The 21540-nt window shown below is 50.4% G+C and overlaps 2 protein-coding genes and 1 long non-coding RNA gene across 8 annotated transcripts; 1 reads left to right on the top strand and 2 right to left on the bottom strand.

The window, feature by feature from the left end:
* Window positions 1–1753: 1753 nt before the first annotated feature.
* On the bottom strand, window positions 1754–7370 carry SERTAD3 (SERTA domain containing 3). 6 transcript variants are annotated; one of them, XM_072777549.1, is made up of 3 exons: window positions 7220–7366; window positions 3239–3348; window positions 1754–3028 (listed from the first exon to the last, which is right to left on the bottom strand). In XM_072777549.1, the coding sequence occupies exon 3, from the start codon at window positions 3020–3022 to the stop codon at window positions 2429–2431; it is 594 nt and encodes a 197-aa protein (XP_072633650.1). In that variant the 5' UTR covers window positions 3023–3028; window positions 3239–3348; window positions 7220–7366; the 3' UTR covers window positions 1754–2428. The 6 variants fall into 6 exon arrangements, with proteins under 6 accessions (XP_072633650.1, XP_072633656.1, XP_072633644.1 ...); XM_072777555.1 differs by lacking the exon at window positions 7220–7366 and adding an exon at window positions 5267–5419; XM_072777543.1 differs by lacking the exon at window positions 7220–7366 and adding an exon at window positions 5014–5111.
* Window positions 5217–8041, top strand: LOC140605309 (uncharacterized). Its single transcript, XR_012008024.1, has 2 exons — window positions 5217–5413; window positions 5647–8041. It is a non-coding gene; the product is annotated as an uncharacterized lncRNA (long non-coding RNA).
* BLVRB (biliverdin reductase B) lies at window positions 7474–21474 on the bottom strand. Its single transcript, XM_072777535.1, has 5 exons — window positions 21235–21474; window positions 12989–13153; window positions 12763–12852; window positions 11152–11280; window positions 7474–7721 (listed from the first exon to the last, which is right to left on the bottom strand). The coding sequence occupies exons 1-5, from the start codon at window positions 21311–21313 to the stop codon at window positions 7564–7566; spliced, it is 621 nt and encodes a 206-aa protein (XP_072633636.1). The 5' UTR covers window positions 21314–21474; the 3' UTR covers window positions 7474–7563.
* Between the last annotated feature and the right edge of the window lie 66 nt (window positions 21475–21540).

Below are 21540 nucleotides of genomic sequence, written 5' to 3'. Positions count from 1 at the left end.
CCTGTACTGAGCATAGTTCTAGGCACTGGGCATACAGCTAGGCTAAGACCAGCAAAACTCCTCTCTCTCAGAGTTGCTAATAGACCAGGAGGCTAGTCATAAATAGGTAATAAATAACTTGAGATAGGATAGCTGCTACTAGAAAATCAGAGTGTGGTGTGTGTGGGGGGGTACACCTGGACATGTTGAGATACTCAGGGTAGGGAAGGCCACTCTGAGAAGGGGGCATTTGATTTGGTGAAGCTATAGGGGAAATGTCCTCTGGGCCACTAACAAGTGCAAAGGCCCTGGGGCAGATGAACTTGGGGTCAAATGAGACCAATGTGACTGGAGGTGAGGCAGAGTGGGAGATTAAATTGCAAAGTTAGGAGCAAGGTTATGTCTTACACGCCCTGGTGAGGTTGGGGTTTTGAAGTCACTGAGACTTTTAAGTAGGGATAAGACATAATCCAACAGGCATCCATATTGAAACATATGCACCTTGAGCTTCTCATGACCGTCTCTTCTGCTTGGCATCCATCTGTCAGCTACCCAAGGGCTTTTAGACTTCGACGCAAAGCCCCTCTCAGGGCAAGAATCTTGGCTTTGGACCTGAAAGCACAGGCAAAAATCCCCCTTTCCTGGCCTGCAGACTCCACCCTGGCATGGTTCCTCTTTGCAGACCTTCCAGAAAAAGTCCCTAATGCTGTGTAAACTCACCTGCTAAGGCTTCAAAGGTCTCTGCAGAGACTTAGCCAGTGCAAGGATGTATCACATTGCATCTCCCTGGGCCTCCCTCTCTTCTCCACTCACCAGCCTGGGCTTGTACCTCCCAAGTAAATCCTTAGCACTGTAACTTCTGTCTGGTCAACATTTTTCTAGAAAAATTTACTTTTTTAAAAAGTAATTTGTTTTAAAAATTTTTTTCTTGAGAGAGAGCAAGCATAAGCCGGGGGAGTGGCAGAGGGAGAGGCAGGCTCCCTGCTCAGCAGGGTACTCAACATGGGGCTCCATCCCAGGACTCTGAGATTCTGACCTGAGCCAAAGGCAGACGCTTAATTGAGCCACCCAGGGGCCCTTAGAAAGCTCTCTTAATGCTGGCTATCTCTGGGCCTTTTTTTTTTTTTTTTTAAGATTTTATTTATTCAAGAGAGACAGAGAAGAGCAGAGATACACAGGCAGAGGGAGAAGCAGGCTCCATGCAGGGTCTCCAGGATTACGCCCTGGGCTGAAGGCGGTGCTAAACCGCTGGGCCACCAGGGATGCCCTGAGCCTTTTCTTTCCACTCCGGACTCTAGCAATACATTGCATACAATGAAAGGAATGACTTTTTAAGTGCTAAAAGTGACCTATCCTTTTGGTTAATGCATGGGACTCAGTTTCTCCCTCCTGTGTGCATCCACGTGGCTAGGAACTCTAAGTTTGCCAAGAAGAAAAAACAAATAGTGAAGAACCAGTCTCTGGAAGACAACTTAAGAGTCCAAACTCCCTGGTCCTTGTTTTTCTTGCAGTGTGACCCAGAGCAACGATTTGGCCCCTCTGAGCTTGAGGTTCCTCCCATGTAAAACCAGGTAACAGAAATATTATCACGAAGATTAAGTGACTTAATTAAAACAAAGTGGATAGAATAGTACTCTTAAAAGGACTCAGCAAATATTATGTTTAATAATATGTCTGCCCTCACTTCGGCAGGTAAAGGGTACAGGTGTCCAGGGAGCTTGCCAGGTCCCTCCCACTGACCCAATGAAAGTTTAGAAACTTTTAGGCAACACCATCCCTCCCAAAATACTTTTATTAAAAAAAAAAGTAATTACAAACAACTGAAAAACAAAAACAAAACCCACCACAAAACCCGCCTTTCTTTTAAATAACGCGGCATGGAGCGGTTTGGTTTCCACCCTATTGCACGTGGTCCGGCCTGGTTATGAATCAGGAGACTGCTGGGACTGGGGTCTTGCCAAAGAGGTGGGGGCTTGACCTTTGGGGGGAGGAGGCCAGCCCCTCCTGCTCCCTTGAGGTGCAAGAGGCAAAATCTGAGTTCCCATAGCAACCAGGCAGCATATCCCAGTCATCATCTGTCAGGCCCAGCTTTATCTTCCCTGAGGCCCCAGTGGTCACAAGGGGAGTAGGAACTGGAAGGAAGGGCAGAAGAGATGTGGGAAGTGGGAAATCAGACTCCCTGAAACAGAGTCGCGTTAAGGCATTTGGAACAGATAAATTACTTCAGGAAAACCCACCTTCACAGAAGGCTGTGGTAACCAGACACACACACATGCAAGATGGTTTGTGGAACCCTGAAATGGGAAGAAAGGAGGCCAGAGTCACGGTGTAGAGCCCCCACCAAGACACACACACACACACACACACACACACACACACACACGGAGTTGCATCCAGGAATCCAGCCCACTGAGGCTAGGATGAGGAAAAGAGCCCCCCAGTCAAAGTTTCAGGACCCCAGAATGATTTCCATAATGTGATCTAGTTCATTCCACTCCCAGGACCCTGGGGCACAGAAGAGGTTGTGAGGCTCTGGTGGGGCCGGTGCAGGCTCCTTCTCCACTGCAGATGTGTCAATGTCCAGAAAGAAGTCATCCAGACCAGAGTCCCCCAGGTACCGGGAGCTCAGGGCTTCTAAGAAGACTGGATCAGGCTGGGGCAGCACTTCGTTCTGGGGGCCTGGGGGAGCCACTGGATTCTGAGGGGGCTCTGTCTCATCCATGGACGTCTCCAGTTCCCTGAGAATAGAGCCGATGGTGGCTGACAGGGAGAAGTCCTCTTCGCCCAGGAAGAGGGGCTCAGGGGGCAAGGCAGGTGCTGGAGCCAGGCAGAGTGCGGCCTGGAGCTGCTGGAGGGTATTGTGGATGAGGACATGCCTGCGTAGGCTGGGTGCTCGGGGGCCCAGGCTTCTCTGGACTTTGTCTAAGGAGATTCGAAGCAGGGCTTGCTGGTAGCTCCGCAGGCCTGCTGGACCCCAGTCCCATTTCTCATCCTCCTCTTCCTCCTCTAAATCTGAGTGTTTCCTCTTCAAGCCTCCTACCATGATGCCCTGTAGAGAGAAGAGGGGGCAAGTCAGACGCAGCGGGGCTAGTTCAAATCCCAAATCTATAAAATGGGCATAATGTGAATCCTGTAGGGCTGCAGAGGAGATTAAAAGGACTAGAAGAAAATGATGAAGAGAACAAGATCTGGACTGAAACATAGCTGGGTTGCCTGTGTGGTGGTGAACTGTGAATTTGCCTCCTTGGGGCTCAATTACCTCATCTCCAAGACAAGGATCCTGATTCAAGTCACAAAGCTGTTCTTTCTACAATACTCCTGTCTTCCAAAGTGTCACACAAGGACAGATGTGGAGTACGCGGACCTGGACTGGAGGCAGGGAAACCTGGGTTTGAATTCTGCCCTTGACACTGCCCCACTGCTTGATCTTTGTAAGTTACAGACATCACCTCTCTGGGTCTGTTTCCTTCGGTAAAATGAGGATTGTAAAAATTCTCCCCGTATTCTCAAGGAGATCCCACGTGTAATATGCACGGGGCCCATCTACAGTTAACCTTAACCAACATATTCATTCAATATTTTTATCGATTAACTGCCTATTATACTCCAGTCACCTGGAGCCCTGTAGGACACGTATTTGTCCAGACTCTTTTCACAGGGAGGATATTTCTTCTTTGTAAAAAAAGATTTTATTTATTTGAGAGAGCGAGCGTGGGGGATGGGGAGAGAGGGATGGGAGAAGCAGACTCCCCATAGACCGCGGAGCTGGAACCAGGGCTCCATCCCAGGACCGAGATCTTGACCTGAGCCGAAGTCACTTAACGGACTGAGCCACTCGGGCGCTACAGGGAGGCTATTTCTTCCCTTGTCCCGTTCCTAACCGACTGGAAGCACTCCCAAGAGCTGCGAAGGAGCCTCCCTCCTCTCGACCGCTCCTTCGGCTTCCCCCAAAGCGCGCCCCACAGGAAAACTTGCTAAAACTCGACTCACGCCAGGCTCCGCCCCCCCTCCACGGATCTCCATTCAGCATCCCGGCCCGCAACCATTTAGCCCAGGGGCTTCTGGGAAATGTGGGCCCAGAGCCGGCCGGCACGTGCGGGGACACGGAGCGTGCACTACAATCCCCAGAGGGCTCCGCACGCCACAGGGCGGACTCTCCCCCGCCCTCCCTCAGGGCATGCGCACAAGGGCCCGGGGCAGGTGGGGGAAGGGAACCCGGACGTCCAGCTGCCCGGCGCCTGCCGAGCCCCGCCCTCCGCTGCCTCCAGGGCGGCGGGTCTGAGCTCCACGCCCGGAGCGCCCCTCCCCCACTCCAGTCTCCGGCCCTAAAACTGCTTTCTCCCGGTCCTTCGAACCCCAAGAAGGCCCTAGATTCTTCCCCCAAACTGCTCTCGGGTCCAGAGACCCAAGGCCCCAACACGTCGCTCAAAAACTACAAGTGCTCTCCGACCTACTCCGTTCGGGGGACTAATTTTGATACCTTCACCCGTCCACTTTCCCCTATTCTCCCGTCTTTCAAACGCCTTTCGACTTCACCTCCAAACTCTCCCTCTGACTCTAAGACCTGAACGCGGGATTCTCAGCACCTCCTCTCCGCCACTGCGTCTCCCTCACCCAGATTCCTTGCACGTAGTTCTCTCGCTTTTCCAAAGGTCCGGGATCCCAGCCCCAACCCCTCACCCTTTTTCCAGAGCACTCGAGCCCCGAATTCAACCCGCCCGGGGGACCCGAATTGTCCTAATCTTCAGATTTCCTGCCCCAGAAGTTCCTTCCTTGGCTCTCTCGCTTCTCCAAACACCCTGGGTCCCAGCTTCAAAGTCCCTCCACTTGAAGATACTGCCCCCAACAACTTCGCCTTCAGGCCAGGATCTCGAATTCAGTCTCCAGCCCCCAAACCCCACCAACCCGCTCAGTCACCCTCATCTGCACCCCCCGACCCACGCCCAGACCCCGCCCTCACAACTCTCGGGGGCGCGTCTCCACCTCCCATAACCCAAGGCGAATCTCAAGCCGGGTGGCCTTTCTCTCTCTCACCTTAGCCACCAGGTTCGCAATGACCAAGTCCCGGACCGACCGCAGCACCACCAGTGCTGAGTAGCAGCCTCGCTCACCTCCCCAGGGCCTCTCGGTCTGGCCTCCGGCCCACCCAGCCCCGCCCCGGACCCGAACCGCGAGCCGCGATTGGCTGGAGTCCTGCCCGCCGCGGGGCGAGGATTGGCTGGGCGGAGCCACCGGCCGGTCGCCAGGAGACGCCCGCCCCGCCCTCCCTTTTCCTTCCACCCGGGACCTTTTAAAGGATTCCGACTGGCCCGGGGGGGCGGGGCCTCGTCTCTAGGGCGGAGGGCGGCGAGGACGTCAGAGCCGCTTCCTTCACCGCAGTCACGCTCCTCGCTCCAAAATCGTCAGCCTTCTCCCAGCGGTCCCTTTAGAGCAGGTGAGGACCCCCGTCCGAGGGCGAGGCTGCTTGGCACACCCCTCCCCTCCCCTCCCCTCCCAGCTGGCGGAGGCCGCGCCCCCGGGGCTCCGAGGGCGGACGCTGCGGGGCGGAGGATGACGCAGCTCAAGACCAGCCAATAGTTCGGCGCGGCCTACGTTGCCTGGGCGATCGCAGCCGGGTTCCCGTCTCCCTGCCCCCCCAACAGTTTGCCCCGCGGCCTCTTTCTTCAGCCTCGGGACTTCGCCGCACGTCCTGCGGTCGTCTCTCCTGCCGCCTCCCCTCCCACCCCCGGCGCCCCATCCTTCCTCGCTCAGGAGGGATGGCACCTCGGCTGGGAACTCGTTCCTTGCTCGCCACTGCCCTGGGGACAAAGTCCCAGCTCCTCCCTTTTTCCACAAAGCCCTTCACGGACTGGCCTGATGCACACTCCTCCTCGCTCCTCGCCTCCTGCGATGCGGCCCCAGTGATTGAGTTTCCATTTTTCCAAAATGACTTCAAGGGCCCGCCACCACCGTAAACCCTGAGATTTTTGTCCATTTTCTTCCCTGCCTTATCCCCAGTGTTTTAGGTACCATAGCAAGTCCTCAAAAATGGCAATAAAGGGCCTCTGGATCTTTAAGCTTGCTTCCCACATCCTTCAATTCCCAGGCCGCCGCCTCTCCCCAGAACTCCTCTCAAAAGTTTCCTCCTCCCAGAAGCCCTCCTTTGATGCTCCAGAGTGGGTTAGGCCCTCCCATTCTGGGCTGCTCCCGTGTCCCGGGCTTCCCCCGTCCTGGCCCTGTCCCCTCTGCCCATGCCTTCCATTCCTGGACCTGGGCGCCCACCGTGGGGACTGTGGGCCCTGCAGGCACCAAGGTTGTATCTGGGTCGCCCAGCGCTTGGTCCATAGCACCACCTAGCACATGGCTGGACACAAAGAAGGCACATTAAATGCCTAATGTGACAGAAAGAGAAAGAGGGCAGGAAAAAAACAGCGCTAGTGCCCTGAAAGCCTGAACCAGTCAGTAATGCCCCACCCCCATGTTTCACCAAGAGGAGGGAGGGAGGGAGGCTGTTTTCTCCAGGCTACCCCTGTGACGGGAGTTAGGCTTCTCAGACCAGTTATTACCGGTTGGAATTTGTCAACCAGTCATCCTGCTGCTTGCAGAAGCAATATAGGATTGGAATGGAATTACTATTTTTTTTGAGGAGAAGGGAAAAGATGTTGGGTGGGTAGGTGGGGGAAGCTGGAAATAGGGAGAGAGGACTGGCTCACTCAGACCAGGGAAAGGTGTCTCTGGGGAACATGGGCAGGGGACAGTAGATTCCAAAAAAGGACAGGATGAAGAAGGGATCATTCTTTCCCCTCCCCCTCCCAAACCTGCCCCTCTTCCAGGGCTCCCCTTCTCACCATGGCCCCACTCTAACCCTGTCTCCAGGTTCCAGCTCTATGCTTCTTTCTGGGTGTCTCTCTCCTTTCCATCATGGACTGTCCAGTCTGCTCATGCCCACCCTCGGGCCCCACTCAAGGCCTCCGTCTTGGTACCCTGGGGCTCCAGCCCTTACTCTTGCACTCCTCTGATCCACATTCACATGGCAGCCAAGGGCAGCTTTATAAAACACAAACCTGGCTGTGCCCCCCACCCCACCTCTCTCCTGCTCCACTCCTTGCACAGAACCTCAGAATAAAGCTCAGGCTTTTTACAATGATTCTGCACAGGTTAGCTTCCATGTAACAGCCTCTTGGGGATGACCACGCCTCCCCTTGGAGCAAAGTATTATTAACTTGTTGGCTCCTCAAGCTGGGTCAGGTAGCTCCCTCACCCCTCTGGGCTTCCTCCTTCGGAGCTGTGGCCACTCTGGGTTGTCACTGTCATGGGCTGGGGTGTCTTCCTTGCAGGACCGTGAGATCTGTGAAGGTAAGGTTGCCCCCTGGGTCCTCACAGTCCTCCCTTGGTTTCTAGCACAGGGCCAGACGAGGAAATGAGTGAAAATCTTACACAGAGGCAGATAGAAACACTGAATCACCCAGACAAAACTGGACAGAGGAAAGAGTCACAGAGTTGGGGCTTCTAGAATAATTTGAAGCTCTTGACTCAAGATTTATTGCTTCTTTCCTCTGTTCTCCATTTGCCAGAATGCTGTCCTCCTGGACAGGGTCAGAGCCCCTAGTCGTACTGGTGGGAGGGGTAGGTGCAGTGCCCGTTGTACTTATCGGTGGTGAGGCAGCTCAGCATGAAGTGGCCCAGGTCATGTTTGGAGATGACCCTAGAGGGCCCGCGTCCATCCAGGGTTACTGTGTAGGCCCCAGTCAGCGGCTGGTCTCCTGAAAGTGTAAAGACACTGGGTGAAGCTGAGGTCCTAAGACACTGGGTGAAGCTGAGGCCCTTTCCCCTTCCCACAACACGTGGTCGCTCCAGGGTGCTTACAATGTGCCCAGCCCAGAGGGCATAAGAGTCCACAATGTGGGACACCTGAGTGGCTTAGGGGTTGAGCGTCTGCCTTTGGCTCAAGGTGTGATCCCGGGATCTGGGATCAAGTCCCCCATCGGGCTCCTTGCGAGGAGCCTGCTTCTCCCTCTACCTGTGTCTGTGCCTCTCTCTCTGTCTCTCTCATGAATAAAATCAATCTTAAAAAAAAAAAAAAGTCCATGATGTATGAAACTCTTCCCATGTGCAGGACGCCAGTCTATACCCCTTATTTGATCCGTTTGACAAATCCTTATTGACAGCTGTTATGTGTCAGGGGCTGGGCACCCAGCAAGGAACCAAATGAACAAGAATCCCTGCCCTTTGCATGCAGACACTAGCTGGGAAAAGGCAACAAATAAAGAGAGTGAAATAGACAGTATGTTACAGGGAGAGAAATAAAGCAGGGAATAGGAACTATTATTAATTCAATTTTACAGATGGGCAAACTGAATCTGGAAGAGTCACTTCCCAGGGTTGCAAAGGATGACTTCCCAGTAGCAAAGGCTAGATTTTCTCTGGGTCCTTCGGTCTGGAGGCATAAGTTGGCCAGTAGGAGGGCATCTGTTGGCTTCATTATGATAATTAAAAATCTCTGACTGTGACCAACTTAGAATCGTTTGGAGCCTACTGGTACAGGTGTCCCTATTTTATTATTTTTAAAAAGATTTTATTTATTTATTTGACAGAGAGAGAGCACAAGCAAGGGGAGCAGCAGAGGGAGAGGGAGAAGCAGACTTCCTGCTGAGCAGGGAGCCCTAGGTGGGGCTCAGTCCCAGGACCCCAAGACCATGACTGGAGCTGAAGGCAGACACTTAACTGAGCCACCCAGGCACTCCTATGAGACATATTTTTTAAAAATGAGATGGAAGATTGTTCTAGATTCAAGGTGACATGGCAACTAAACACATGATCATGATTTTGCGGGGAGGGGACGTTGAAATAAATAAATAAATATACACACACTATAAAAATATATATACTACACATGTATTCACATATAAACATTGGATGCATGCATAAATGATAAAGCAAACAGGGCAAAATGTTAATTGATTCTAGATGAAGGATTTATGGATATTCATAAACCTTTAATTTCTTCAAATTTCCTGGAGATCTCAGTTCTTACACACATACTACCAAAAAAAAAAAAAAGAAAAGAAAAAGAAAAACTGGGATGCCTGAGTGGCTCAGTGGTTGAGCATCTGCCTTCAGCTCAGGACTTGATCTTGGAGTCCCCAGATCGAGTCGTGCATCGGGCTCCTTGCATGGAGCCTGCTTCTCCTTCCTCTGCCTATGTCTCTGCCTCTCTCTCTCTCTCATGAGTAATTAAATAAAATCTTTAAAAAAAAAAAAAAGGAAAAAAAAAACTAAAGAAAGGTACTCTCTGTTAAATAATTTTTAGGCATGATGTATCTGGGCTTCACTTCAAACCCAGGAGGTCAGGGATCCCTGGGTGGCGCAGCGATTTGGCGCCTGCCTTTGGCCCAGGGCGCGATCCTGGAGACCCGGGATCGAATCCCACGTCGGGCTCCCGGTGCATGGAGCCTGCTTCTCCCTCTGCCTGTGTCTCTGCCTCTCTCTCTCTCTCTCTCTCTCTCTCTGTGAGACTATCATAAATAAATAAAAAATAAAAAAAATAAAACAAACCCAGGAGGTCAAGAAATAATATCACTTATCTGTTCAGAGATAAGAAAAACAAGGCTCAGAGGCCACAGGCCTGAAGTCCACATGATGCTGGGGCTGGGATTCCCACCCAGCTTCTCCACCACGGGGCCTCACTGCTGTCGATTCAAAGCTGAGGATTCTAGTCCCAATAGGGCCCTGAACTGAACCTTCTTTGACCCTCTAGAAGGTGTAATGCCTCTTCCTGTCAGGTCAGGGGCCCCAGGAGGCAGAGGGCAAAGCAGGGGCACCTGGGTGGCTCAGTGGGTTTGACATCTGCCTTCACTTCAGGTCATGATCTCGGGGTCCTGGGATAGAGCCCCAGTGTCGGGCTCCCTGCTCAGTGGGAAGTCTGCTTCTCCCTCTCTGTTCCTACCCCTACCCCACTGGTATTCTCTGTCTGTCTGTCTCTCTGTCTCTCCTTTCAAATAAATCAACAAAATCTTAAAAAAAAAAAAAAAAGAACTGCTCTTGCAGTGAGCAGACAAATGTGAAGGAGATACAAGTGTCTGGCCTTTGGGCTTCCACGCTGCTGTTCCCTTATCGCAGTTCACCCTCATCTGTCTCCTTCCCACAGTGTGTGAGACCATCTCTTTAGGGAATCTGTGCTTCATAAATGGCTCCCCATTATTCCCTTCTCTGTGCTTTATAGTTTCTCCATTCCCCGCAGCAGACCTAACAGAAAGAACATCTAGCTTCCTTGTCTCCCTGGCAGAAATGTGAGCCTCATGAGAATACACTGTGTCACCAGTGCCTGTAAGGGCACACACTCCCTATTCAGGAGACATTGTTGAATGAATGAATGAACAAATGAACGTCTCCTTGCGTCTGACTCTGTGTCTCTCTCCAGAACGGATTCCAGACCTGGGAGAGAAGAGGGTGTAGGTGTAGTTTACTGCTTCTCTTCACGATGCCACTGTGAAGCATGGTCCCTGGGATCCCTGGGTGGCACAGCGGTTTGGCGCCTGCCTTTCGCCCAGGGCGTGATCCTGGAGACCCGGGATCGAATCCCACATCGGGCTCCCGGTGCATGGAGCCTGCTTCTCCCTCTGCCTGTGTCTCTGCCTCTCTCTCTCTCTCTCTGTGTGACTATCATAAATAAATAAAAATTAAAAAAAAAAAAAAGAAGCATGGTCCCCCTGGATTCGTTCATCCGACAAATATTTACTGAGCATCTACTCTATGCTAAGCCCTGTTCTGGGCACTGGGAAACATAGTTGTGATCAAAAACAAGACAAAATCCGTGCCTTCAAAGAGTTGACATTCTAGTGATAAAACACCCACTAAATAAAATGGAGAATGATATGCTCCATGTGGTGAAAGGTGAGTCCCCTTCCCTTGAATATGGGCTAGCTCCACGAACTTAATAATAATAATAATAATTAATAATAATAATAATAAATAGGTTGTGGTTTTACATTTCTCAATTTGGGGTGGTTGGCTCAACAGAGAGAGCTGAAAGGGTGTTAGAAAGGGGATAAAAATCAAGCAGGAAAGAGGATAGAAAGTGTAAGACGAACATCTGCGATTTTACACTGGCCAGGATAGGCCTGGCAGGTCTCCCCAGCACACAGGAGGGGGCTGGCTGTTGGTGACCCTGCTGCAAGTCCCAGTCCCACTCACCTATGTGTGGTGGCATCACAGCCACGTACTTCAGGCCCGATTCCTGCAGCACCTTGTGCATCCGGATGTGGTCATCGGTCACAGCCTGAAGTCGTGGGGGCACCTTGGACGGGTCCCACAGAAGGAAGGCTGGGGGGGGACACAGGGCACAGTGAGCCAATGCTTGAGGACAGATGGCCAGGCAACACACCCTGCTGGGCTTATGCCAGGACAAAACCCTATATGGGCTATCCATTGCCTTCCAATGGATAGGCCTCCCAGCCTGTCCCAGCCTCCTGTCTGATGGCCATAGAAGGGCTCACCCCTTCTCTCCCCACCTGCTCCTGTCTGGTTACCTTCTATCAGGATGGTGACAGCAGCCTCCTCCCTGGACTGCCTGTCTCTGCCCCCCCAGTCTGCTCCCCACGTGCAGCCAGATGGAGCCTGTGCACATCCAGAGGGTCAGAGCTGTGTCTGTGGCTGTGTCTCACTCAGGGTGAAAGCAGAGTCCCCACCAGAGCCTCTAAGGCCCCACAAGATCTGGTGCCATCAGCCTGCTGACCTCAGCACCCAACATTCTCCCCTTCGCACGCTGCCCCAGCCTCACTCCCACCTCCGAGTCTTCACAACTGCTGATCCCTCTGCCCTCCCTCAGGTTGTTTCCCTTCCTGGGGAGGATGAGACACAGGGGCAAGGCGTGGAGACTGTAGAGACAAGACAGCCTGGTTTCACAGCCTGCTGTGCCAGCCACAAGCTGTGTGAACTCAGGTCAGCTGGTGGGCCTCCTTGCACCTCCATGGCCTTCCATCCAAGGGAGGCATAAGAACAGCTACTATTGGGATGCCTGGATGGCTCAGTGGTTGAGCATCTGCCTTCAGCCCAGGGTGTGGTCCTGGGCTCCCCTTGAGGAGTCTGCTTCTCCCTCTTCCTATGTCTCGCCTCTCTCTGTATGTGTCTCTCATTAGTAAATAAATAAAAATCTTAAAAAAAAGAACAGCTACTATTAACTGAGCACCTGCCATGTGCCACTAGGAGCATAAACACTCAGAATTTTGTGAGGATTCAGTGGCATTCATCCCTAGGCACTCAGATGGCACCTAGCACATCATAAGTACTAGTAAATGCTGTTAGCCTTAACTGTTCCTGTATGAACCCTGTACCCCATCTTGGGTTATTCGAGACAGCTAGTTGTTTAATGCCCATCTCCTCGTAAATGGGGAGCTCTGTGAGGGTAGAGACCTGGCTGTGTATGCCCGGCTCTGTCATTTCCTCTAGAAGGCTCTCCCTTCCCCCTCGGGCTGGGTCCGGTGCCGCTGCTGGGCTTCTCTGCTTAGGACCCTGATCCCTCTGCCTGTGCCCCTGCATCTTGGCCCTGACTATTCTGGCCTGTCATGTGAAATGATGGGCGTGTTCACTACTTCTGTCCCATCTATGAGACCCCTGAGTGCAGGGCGCAGGGCTGTACTGGTCACCACTGTGTCTCTGGCATCACCTGGGAAGGTTCATGTACACAGTTAGTGCTCAGTAAATCCTCAACTTGGGATGGCTCTGATGCCACTTGGCAGAAGCCCTTTGGCTGCCTGTCCACTGGCTACCCCCCCTTCAGTCCCATCCCTATGACCCGCCACCCACCCGAGGTGCAGGCCACGACCTTGTCCACGCCATGGGCCTTCATGGCCATCACAATGTTCCGGGTGCCCTCCGACATAACTGTGGTAGGACCTTAGAGGGGATAGAGAGTGGCTGTCACTAGCAGGTGGTGGTGGTGGCAAGGGTGGCAGGGGCGGGGCCGGGGGCGGGGGTGGTGCTGGGGGCCGAGGCACGGGGGTGGGCCGTGGGCAGAGAGGGGGCCCAGTACTGAGGTCATTGCGGGTGCCCAGCAGTACGATGACAGCATCCTGTCCGGCCACAGTCTTGTCTACATCGGCAGCATTCAGAACGTCACCCACTACCACGTGGGCCGGCTGGGGCCCCTCTGGGGGCAGCCTGGAGGCGTCCCGCACCAGCACTGTCACCTCGTAACCTGTGGGCAAAGAAGGCAGAGAGGCAGGTCAGTGGGCTTGTGGGCTGGCACCCCCAGGCTCCAGGAGCTGGGTCTGGGAGGGTGCCACAAACCCTCAAATCCATTCCCTAGGTCCCCGGTGATGGGGCAATACCCTTCATGCTGGGTCATAAATACCCTGCCACTAAGGACCCCCCTGCCAGCATGCCCCAGACTTCTCCACTCTCCAGCAAGTAAAAGGTTAAAGCCTGGCATCACACTGATCTATGCCCCCCATCCATGGTCCTGGAGGAAACTGAGGTACAGTAGAAGATGTGAGTTGCCCAAAGATTGCCCAATGCTGGGACTGGACCCCAGGCCTACTTTTGAAGGGTTGGGCCGGGTTAAAGTGGTCATTAAGGATTTTGAACATCTTCTCCCCAAAGAATTTTGAGTAACTCTGTGTCCCACACATACACACCCATTTTAAGGTTTACAACCAACATGTTTCTTCCTTTGTTCTAAACAATGGCAAAAGATGTTAATGTTTGAGTGTATGGAAATGATGATGTAAAAAAATTGTTAGGGGACACATGGGTGGCTCAAGTGCTTAAGCATCTGCCTATGGCTCAGGTCATGATCTCAGGGTCCTGGGATAGAGCCCGGCATTTGGTTCTCTGCTGAGCGGGGAGTCTGCTTCTCCCTCTCACTCTGCCTTCAGCTCTGCCTACTTCTTCTTCTCCTCTCTCTCTCTCTCTGTCAAGTAAATAAATAATTCTTTTTCTTTAAGATTTTATTTATTTATTCATGAGAGACCAAGAGAGAGGCAGAGGCACAGGCAGAGGGAGAAACAGGCTCCACCCAGGGAGCCCGATGTGGGACTCGATCCCAGGACCCTGGGATCATGCCCTGAACCAAAGGTAGATGCTCAACCACTGAGCCACCCAGGTGTCCCTGAATAAATAATTATTAAAAAAAGAAAAAAATGATTAATTGTCTCTGTTATGGACTAAATGTTTATGCCTCCCCAACCCCACCAAATTCATATACTAAAGCCCTAACTTCCAATGTGAGGGTATTTGGAGATGGGGCCTTTGGGAGGTAATTAGGTTTTGATGAGGTCATGAAGGTGGGGCCCATGAAGGGGTTAGTGTCTTTTACAAGAAGAGGAAGAAGGGCATCTGAGTGGCCTGGTCAGTTAAGCATCTGACTCTTTTTTTTTTTTTTAAGATTGATACCTTATCTTGGACTTCTCAGTCTCCAGTACAATGAGAAACAAATGTCTATTGTTTAAGCCACCAGTCTATGCTATTTTGTCATAGCAGCCCAAGCTCACTAAGACAGCCTCTACATATCATCCTTGTGGTAAGTGAACCAGAGCTCCTTTGAGAAAGGGCTGATTGCTGGCCTGCGACAGGGAAAGGACAAGATGAGCCTGGAAAAAAAAAAAAAAAAAAAAAAAAAAAATATATATATATATATATATATATATATATATATATATATATATATATATTCCAGTGCCCCAAGCCTGGAATATCTTGTACTGTCAGCTGCTAAGGCCGCGCTTAACGAATGATGAGGCCATACTGAAAGGACACAGGAGCCACTTGAAGGGGTTCTCATTGGAAAAATCAGGGACAATATGATTTGTCCAAAAGAATATTGATGACAAAGAATCAAAACACATGAAATACTTTAAAATCTGTGAGTTCATAATAAACTAACAAAGAAACCTCATGGGACATCACAGCTATCAGAGGATTGATTCATATTCAGAAAATGAGAGAAGGAAAAACAAAATTGTTTCACTTCTGTCATCATGTATTTCAAAAACAAATAAGGGGGGGCACCGGGGTGGCTCAGTGGTTGAGCATCTGCCTTTGGCTCAGTTCATGATCCTGGGGTCCTTGGGGTCAAGTCCTGCATCGGGTTCCCTGCAGGGAGCCTGCTTCTCTCTCTGCCTATGTCTCTGCTCTCTCTGTGTGTCTCTCATGAATAAATACATGAAATCTTAAAAAAAAAAAAATGGGCTAGGGTCCCACGTTGGAGAGTGGAGCCCCCATACCAATGCCATGCCGGGCAGCTTGGACAAGGACATGTATGCACCCCAAGCCCCAATGCCACATGCTGGTGCCTCACCGCAGGCCTTCACTCCCCATATTTGATGAAGGCCTTGGACCTCCTTCCGAACCGCCCAGAACCCTAGTGAGAGTTTATTTATTTATTTTTTTTTTTTAAATTTTTTTTTTTTTTATTTATTTATGATAGTCACAGAGAGAGAGAGAGGCAGAGACACAGGCCGAGGGAGAAGCAGGCTCCATGCACCGGGAGCCCGACGTGGGACTCGATCCCGGGTCTCCAGGATCGCGCCCTGGGCCAAAGGCAGGCGCTAAACCGCTGCGCCACCCAGGGATCCCCTAGTGAGAGTTTATACAGCAGTAGCATGCAAAGAACAGGTATTACTACTACCACCAGGAGTTCCACCAGGATGCGACACATCACAGGATGCCAGGAATTGGATGTTCTGCACATGTTAGAAGCAGAAATGCAATGGAGAAGAGACTATGAAGTTGATCAAGAAAATTGTCAACTGGGGATCCCTGGGTGGCTCAGCGGTTTAGCACCTGCCTTTGGCCCAGGGTGTGATCCTGGAGTCCCAGGATCCAGTCCTGCGTCGGGCTCCTGGCATGGGGCCTGCTTCTCCTTCTGCCTGTGTCTCTGCCTCTCTCTCTCTCTCTGTCTATCATGAATAAATAAAATATTTTTAAAAAATTGTCAACTTATTCAGAAAAGGTTGAAGGCCTGTCAACAGAGGGAATGTGAGAACTGAGGACAGGACTGTGCCAAGTAGCTGGAGCAGTTCACCCAGGTAGCCAAGGCCTACCAGAACCCCGTATCACAACCGGGGTGGGGGTGGGGAAGGCATTACTCTTCCAGGAAGTGCCTGGCAAAACAGAAGTAGCATATGCCAGCAGATAGAAAGGCTGCGAAAGAAGCCACCACTGTCTAAGGCAGTACCCAGAGCTCCTTCACATGACTATTATTAAAATAAAGAGTAATATTAAACCTGTTTCTGGTATCGCCTTCAGCTCCCAACCTTGAGATACTGATGAGCTTTTTTTGTTTATTTTTTTTTAATTCATCTCATTGACTATCTCCCTTCAAATCCAGCTACTGCTGAACTTGTAAGAGAAATAAACAAAAGGCAATATTAAAAAACAAATGATGGGTTATGTGAACACTCTGGAACAATGATGATGATAATAAGGATCATGTTTACACACTTTACATATATTAACTCATTTAATGCTCAAAGTAACCCTGGGTTTGAATTACAGCCCCACCACTACCTAGCTGTATGACAATGGGCAAGTCACTTAGCCTCTCTTGGCCTTAGGACCTTCATTTATAAAGTGACACTAGTAGTTGTCTACCTTACAAGGTCAATGTAGGTTTAAATAATGTATCTAAGTGTTTAAGGCAGTCAGTTGACTTTTGGAAAGGGTGCCAGGACAATTCTATGGGGGAAAGAATAGTCTTTTCAACAAATTGTGCTGGGACAACTGGATACGCATTTGTAAAAAGAATGAGGTCAGATCCTTACCTCACACCAATATGAAAATAAACTCAAAACGATCAAAGACCTAAATGCAAGAGCTAAAACTATTTTTATTTTTATTTTTTTAATATTTTATTTTATTTTTTTTTAATTTTATTTATTTATGATAGTCACAGAGAGAGAGAGAGAGAGAGGCAGAGACACAGGCAGAGGGAGAAGCAGGCTCCACGCACCGGGAGCCCGACGTGGGATTCAATCCCGGGTCTCCAGGATCGCGCCCCGGGCCAAAGGCAGGCGCCAAACCGCTGCGCCACCCAGGGATCCCATTTTTTTCTAAGATTTTAAAAATAGTTTTAGGGGATCTGGGTGGCGCAGCGGTTTGGCGCCTGCCTTTGGCCCGGGGCGCGATCCTGGAGACCCGGGATTGAATCCCACGTCGGGCTCCCGGTGCGTGGAGCCTGCTTCTCCCTCTGCCTGTGTCTCTGCCTCTCTCTCTCTCTCTCTCTGTGACTATCATAAATTTAAAAAAATAAAAATAAATAAATAAATAAATAAATAAATCTTAGAAAAAAACGTAAGTATAAATCTTTGTGAGTTTGAATTAGGCAACAGTTTCCTGGCTATGGCATGAAAAACACAAGCAACAAAAGAAAACACAGACACACTGATACCATCAAAATTAAGAACTTGTGTGCTTCAAGGACACCATCGAGAAAGTGAAAAGATAATCCACAGAATGGGAGAAAATTTCTGCAAGTCATATATCTGTATTTAGACTATATAAAGAACTACAACTCAGTAATAAAAAGATGACTAACCCAATTAAAAATTGGGCAAAATAATTGAATAGACTTCTTCAAAGGGGATACACAAATGGCCAATGAATACTCAGAAATATACAACATCATTGGTCATTAGGGAAATACAAACCGAAACCACAATGAGAGGGACACCTGGGTGGCTCGGGGGTCCTGGGATCCCTCCTTTCCACATTCTAGGGCAAGCCGCTGAATTGGCCAAGGGGTCATGGTGTCCAGACAAATTGTACCCATGTCATGATTGTCCACAACAGATTAGGGAAGCTGAGGCCCTGAGCCTGGGAAGAACATGCTCTGGTGTGGTGGGACTGGAACCCAGCCTTTTCTGCCAGAGACACATGTTCACTCACAAGCCTTGCCTGCCACACATACACACCCATACACATGGGGGGACCCAGCCCCACCCCCACAGCCAGAAACCCACCAGTTCTACCCAATGGCAACATTAGTTGAGCACTTCCTGTGTACCTAGGATTGTTCTCGGTGCTTTCCAAGAAGCCATTTAATATTCAGTGAGCCTGGGACACCTGGGTGGCTCAGTGGTTGAGTGTCTGCCTTTGAATCAGGTCCTGACCCCAGGGTCCTGGATTGAGTCCTGCATCAGGCTCCCCACAGGGAGCCTGCTTCTCCCTCTGCCTATGTTTGCCTCTCTCTGTGTGTCTCACATGAATAAATAAATTAAATAATAAAAAAAAAACCATAGCAAGATACAAGTTCAAACCCACTAGAATAGACAGACAATAAATGTTGGTGCACATGTGGAGAAATTGAAACCCTCATACACTACTGATGGGTGTATTGAATGATGCAGCTGCTTTGGAAAACCGTCTGGTAGTTCCTCAAAGGGATAAACATAGAGTTACCATATGACTCAGCCTTTCCACTCCTAGGTATATGCTCAAAAGAAATGAAAACATACGTTCACACAAAACTTGGACATTTAAGTCCATAGGGGCATTATTATTCATAATGGCCCCAAATAGAAACAATCCAATGTCCATCAGCTGCATGGATAAGGGATGCCTGGGTGGCTCAGCGGTTGGGCATCTGCCTTCAGCTCAGGGCGTGATCCTGGGCTCCCGGGATCGTGTCCCGCATCAGGCTCCCTGCATGGAGCCTGCTTCTCCCTCTGCCTGTGTCTCTGCCTCTCTCTCTCTGTGTGTCTCTCATGCATAAGTAAATAATGCCCAGTGCCCCCATCCTGTGTGACCAACTTTCATAAGGAAATGACACAAAGCCTGTGTTGTACTCACACATCAGGGAACGGTGGGGGCTTCCAGGATGCCAGTGTGGGCATCGGTTAACTGCCAATGGTTAAAGTGGGCCCTAGTAAGTTGTGGGTATTCTGGGGGAGAAAAATGTTCTCCTAGAGAGTAAGAGCTTTGACACAGGCTCTGTAAAAGGGTGCCATTAGTGTTCTATTTTTGCTGATTAGTGACATTTATTGAGAAACTTATATGCCAAGTGCTGTGCTAAGCTCTTTCTACTGATGAATGGTATTTTTTTTCCAAGATTTTTTTAACACAATCCACATTTAAATGTAAAATTCAATAACCAGATGTGCATGTACCTAGTGGCTACCATCCCAAACAATAGTGGTTTAGAATTCACAGATTTTAACCTTTAGAAAAAAGAGTGTCTTTAAGGTACTTCCAAAAATCCCTTACTTTATATTTTTCTGTCAATTTTTCATTTTGAAATAAATTCACACATATAGGAAAGTTGTAAGACTTCAATTCTCATGCTTGCTTTTGTTTTATCTTTGTGTGTGTATAATATATAACATACATAATTGTATACATGTGTATATAAATACATTTATACACAAACATGTTATATATGTGTGTGTGTGTATATATATATATGTTTATTCTTAACTATTTGAGAGTAAGTTGCAGAGATCATGCCCCTTAAAAGCTTTTTTTTATCTCAACCCACGGTACAAAATGGATTTCAAAGCCTAACCTAGTACATAAAAATCCATGCATATATAATTGAAAGAAGTTTCATAAAACCAATATTCAACATGCAATACACTCTGACACTTTTATGACCAATTAAGTATATCTCAGAACTCACTATGACCCACAGTTTGAAAAGCCCGCCCCAAATTGCAATAAGCCTAAAAGGTATTATTACATGCCTATTTTGAAGATGGAGAAATTGGGGCAATTTTAGGCAACTAAGCCATGGCTATGAGTTCACTTAGTCAAAAGAAGGCTTATTGGGCACCAACTATGTACCGGACACGGTTCCATGAATTTCCCATATATTATCTCACTTAATCACCGCTAGCACCCCTCAGGAAGTACTACTAGTTTTAGCTCCACTTTCCAGCTATCTAGGCACACAAATGACAAGAGATTTGACAACGTAGTAAATGGTAAGTGGTAGAGCTGGGATTTGAATGCAGGCAGGCTGGTACCAGCCTATAGAATCACTGAGGTAAATAAAACTCTAGCTCAATGAAGCTAGAGTTTCCTTTTTCTGATGGGGACAGGGAAGCTCAGAGGTTCACTGTGGATCTGAAGAGACTTGTCAGAGCCACAGGGAGAAGGTAAGGGCCTCCCCCAGGCCTCAACACTCAATTCCCTGGGGTGCAGTCCCACTGGTGACCAGCAGGGTGGACAAGTGCAATTCAGTGGAATTCAGGATTAAGGTTAAGGTAGTAACATGGGAATCCACATCCTCAGGGTGACTCAGCATCTCTCAACTTCTCCCTCTTACTTCCTCCTCCAGAAATGCTTATCCACAAATTTCTTTCTCCTCCCACCCCCTCCCCCAACAAATCAAGATCCTAACTAGGTCTTCTTGGAGAAGGGGAGAGTAGTGGGCGGGATGAGGAACTGTTAGGCAAGTTCGAAGAGGGTGGGCTGGGCTACAAGACTACAGAGAGTGGGATCCTGGCACCCTCCACCCTGTTGGGGCACCCAGATAGTCGAAATCTTCAGAGTCACTGAGACTAGCAAGGGTGGGGCCCTATATCTGGAAGTCACAGGCCCCAAGAAGGGTTGGTGAAGTCTGAATGGCAGAGGCAGGAGGGGAGGCTGCGGGATGTTCATCCCCTCTCCTGAGACAACTGAGAATTTCCAGCTCTCATCCACTTTCCCAAGACCAGCGCCCAAGTCTTCACCAATGTCTCCGCTCGCTGTCCTCTTTCCATTAGGTGCTCACAGCAACTCCTCCCCCAGCCTTCTCAACTTCCAGCCTTGGCACCCAGGCCTGGAGCCGGTGGACTTTGGGCAGTTAAGAGCGCAGGCTGGGTTCAAATCCCAACACCACCACTTTCCAGCTGTCTGATAGTGGGGAAGTCAGTTTCTGGGCCTCAGTTTCCTCTTCTGTCAAGTGAGGCGATCCTCCTTCTCACCGCACATGAGCGCTCTGAGGATTTAATACCGGTGAAGAGCGGTAGGTGCTAGGAGGCAAGCCGCTCCCCGGCTTAGTAAGCCCTCGCTGGGTGCGCTAACCACCACCCCAATTACAACAACGTTTCATAAGAGCACGGTATTTAAACCTGTCACTGGAGTCCCCCTGCCTCCCAAGGCCAATCCCTAGTCCTTGGACTCACATAAAATTGGATCTCACAGCGTCCCCCACTTCTGTCCCCGTCGCCACCTGCCTTGCCCCTAGGTCACAAACCAAAGCACTGATGGCCCAACCAGCCTCACCCGGGTCCCAGGGTGCCCCTTCCTAATGCGCTGCCTGTGCACCCCGTGACATCCCCCGCCCGCCCCAGCTCATGCCTGCTTGCACCGCCTGCGCCAGGGTGGTGAGCCCGGTCCTGCCCGTGGCACCGAAGATGGCAATCTTCTTGACAGCCATTCTGCGGAGTCGTGGGGGTGCGAGGCCACGGAGTTGCACGACGCGCGGGAACCAACTGGCTGCTGGGCCGCCTTCTCAGTCCCTCTCGCGCGGGAGGGACGGGGCGGGCCAAGCAAGAAGGCCACGCCCCCACCGCCTGCGGGCCCAGCAGGCCACGCCTCCAGCCGGGGAGAACGCGGGGGGCGGGACAGCAGGCTGCCCGCCTCCGCCGGCCGCCCAGCACCGCC

Source organism: Canis lupus, chromosome 1 (genome assembly GCF_048164855.1).
Source record: "Canis lupus baileyi chromosome 1, mCanLup2.hap1, whole genome shotgun sequence".
Taxonomy (NCBI): domain Eukaryota; kingdom Metazoa; phylum Chordata; class Mammalia; order Carnivora; family Canidae; genus Canis; species Canis lupus.
Note: the sequence above shows the minus strand (reverse complement) of the source record. Positions and strands in the feature narration are given on the sequence as shown.

Bases quoted from the DNA above. Each gene is read 5' to 3' on its own strand.
- SERTAD3 (XM_072777572.1), bottom strand. From the start codon at position 3,022: ATGGTAGGAGGCTTGAAGAGGAAACACTCAGATTTAGAGGAGGAAGAG.
- BLVRB (XM_072777535.1), bottom strand. From the start codon at position 21,313: ATGGCTGTCAAGAAGATTGCCATCTTCGGTGCCACGGGCAGGACCGGG. The intron at 13,154-21,234 runs GCATGAGCTGGG...CTTTGCCCACAG, and splicing joins GGCGCAGGCGGTGCAAGCAG to GTTACGAGGTGACAGTGCTG. The intron at 7,722-11,151 runs GTGAGTGGGACT...TTACACTTTCAG, and splicing joins TGTGATGCCACCACACATAG to GAGACCAGCCGCTGACTGGG.